Below are 797 nucleotides of genomic sequence, written 5' to 3' on the forward strand. Positions count from 1 at the left end.
GGGGGGTTGGAACTGGATGGGCTTTAAGGTCCCTTCCAACCCAAGCCGTGCTGGGATTCTAAAACACCAGCTTAACGCTGTTGTGAAGGTGGCTTGCAGCAACACGGTGCTTGGGACACCCCAAACAAACCCGACGTCATGCAAGACTTCAGTCACAACAAGGAGAGAAACGGTCATGCGAAGGGGCTTTAGGCAGTCTGTGGAAGCCAGCCCAGAGAGGCGAGCTCTCTGCTCTGCATCACTCAGCGTAGCTTCAGCAGCTCGGCTTTGCCTCAGCACGTTTCACTCCAGTTGCTGAACAACTTGGGCACCAGCTGCCGTGGCTGAGAGCCTGAGGTGGCTGTGGCGGGGCGCTGAGGTGCTGGTACAGCACAGCCCACGTTCCTGAACTGCAGACATTGCTGGGGCCTTTGCAGCGCTGTTTGTGTGCAGGCCCCAGCCTCGTCTCTCCCAGCTCAGCGGGTTTGCTGCCTTCCCCAGACGCTGGGACACAGACACAGTTTGATTCCGTAGACACAGAGGAGCTATAAGGACGCTTCGGATTGTGAAGGAGAGGGGAAAAGCTCTAAGCGCTAATCACAATCTGACTGTCTTCCAGAGCTCATCATCACCGCAGGAGGTGAGAACATCCCTCCTGTTCCAATCGAGGATGCTGTAAAAGAAGCTCTTCCCTTCATCAGCAATGCAATGCTGGTCGGAGACAAAGCCAAATTCCTTGCTATGCTCCTGACACTGAAGGTAATGGAGAAATCCACTCCTGTGGGTGACTGTGCGTGGGCTGTATCCAGAGCAGCGTG

At 55.5% G+C, this 797-nt stretch overlaps 1 protein-coding gene across 1 annotated transcript in view; it reads left to right on the forward strand.

Moving 5' to 3' along the window:
* The window catches only part of ACSBG2 (acyl-CoA synthetase bubblegum family member 2), a gene marked incomplete at its 3' end in the record, with an annotated part of 10,986 nt that extends 10,248 nt beyond the window's left edge, over window positions 1-738 (forward strand). Inside the window, exon 12 of the mRNA XM_010154282.1 lies at window positions 599-738. Within this exon, the coding sequence (XP_010152584.1) occupies window positions 599-738 (140 nt within the window). The remainder of the gene's footprint in view (window positions 1-598) is intronic.
* Between the last annotated feature and the right edge of the window lie 59 nt (window positions 739-797).

The sequence above is a fragment of the Eurypyga helias genome, unplaced genomic scaffold, assembly GCF_000690775.1.
Source record: "Eurypyga helias isolate BGI_N326 unplaced genomic scaffold, ASM69077v1 scaffold27280, whole genome shotgun sequence".
Classification (NCBI taxonomy): Eukaryota; Metazoa; Chordata; class Aves; order Eurypygiformes; family Eurypygidae; genus Eurypyga; species Eurypyga helias.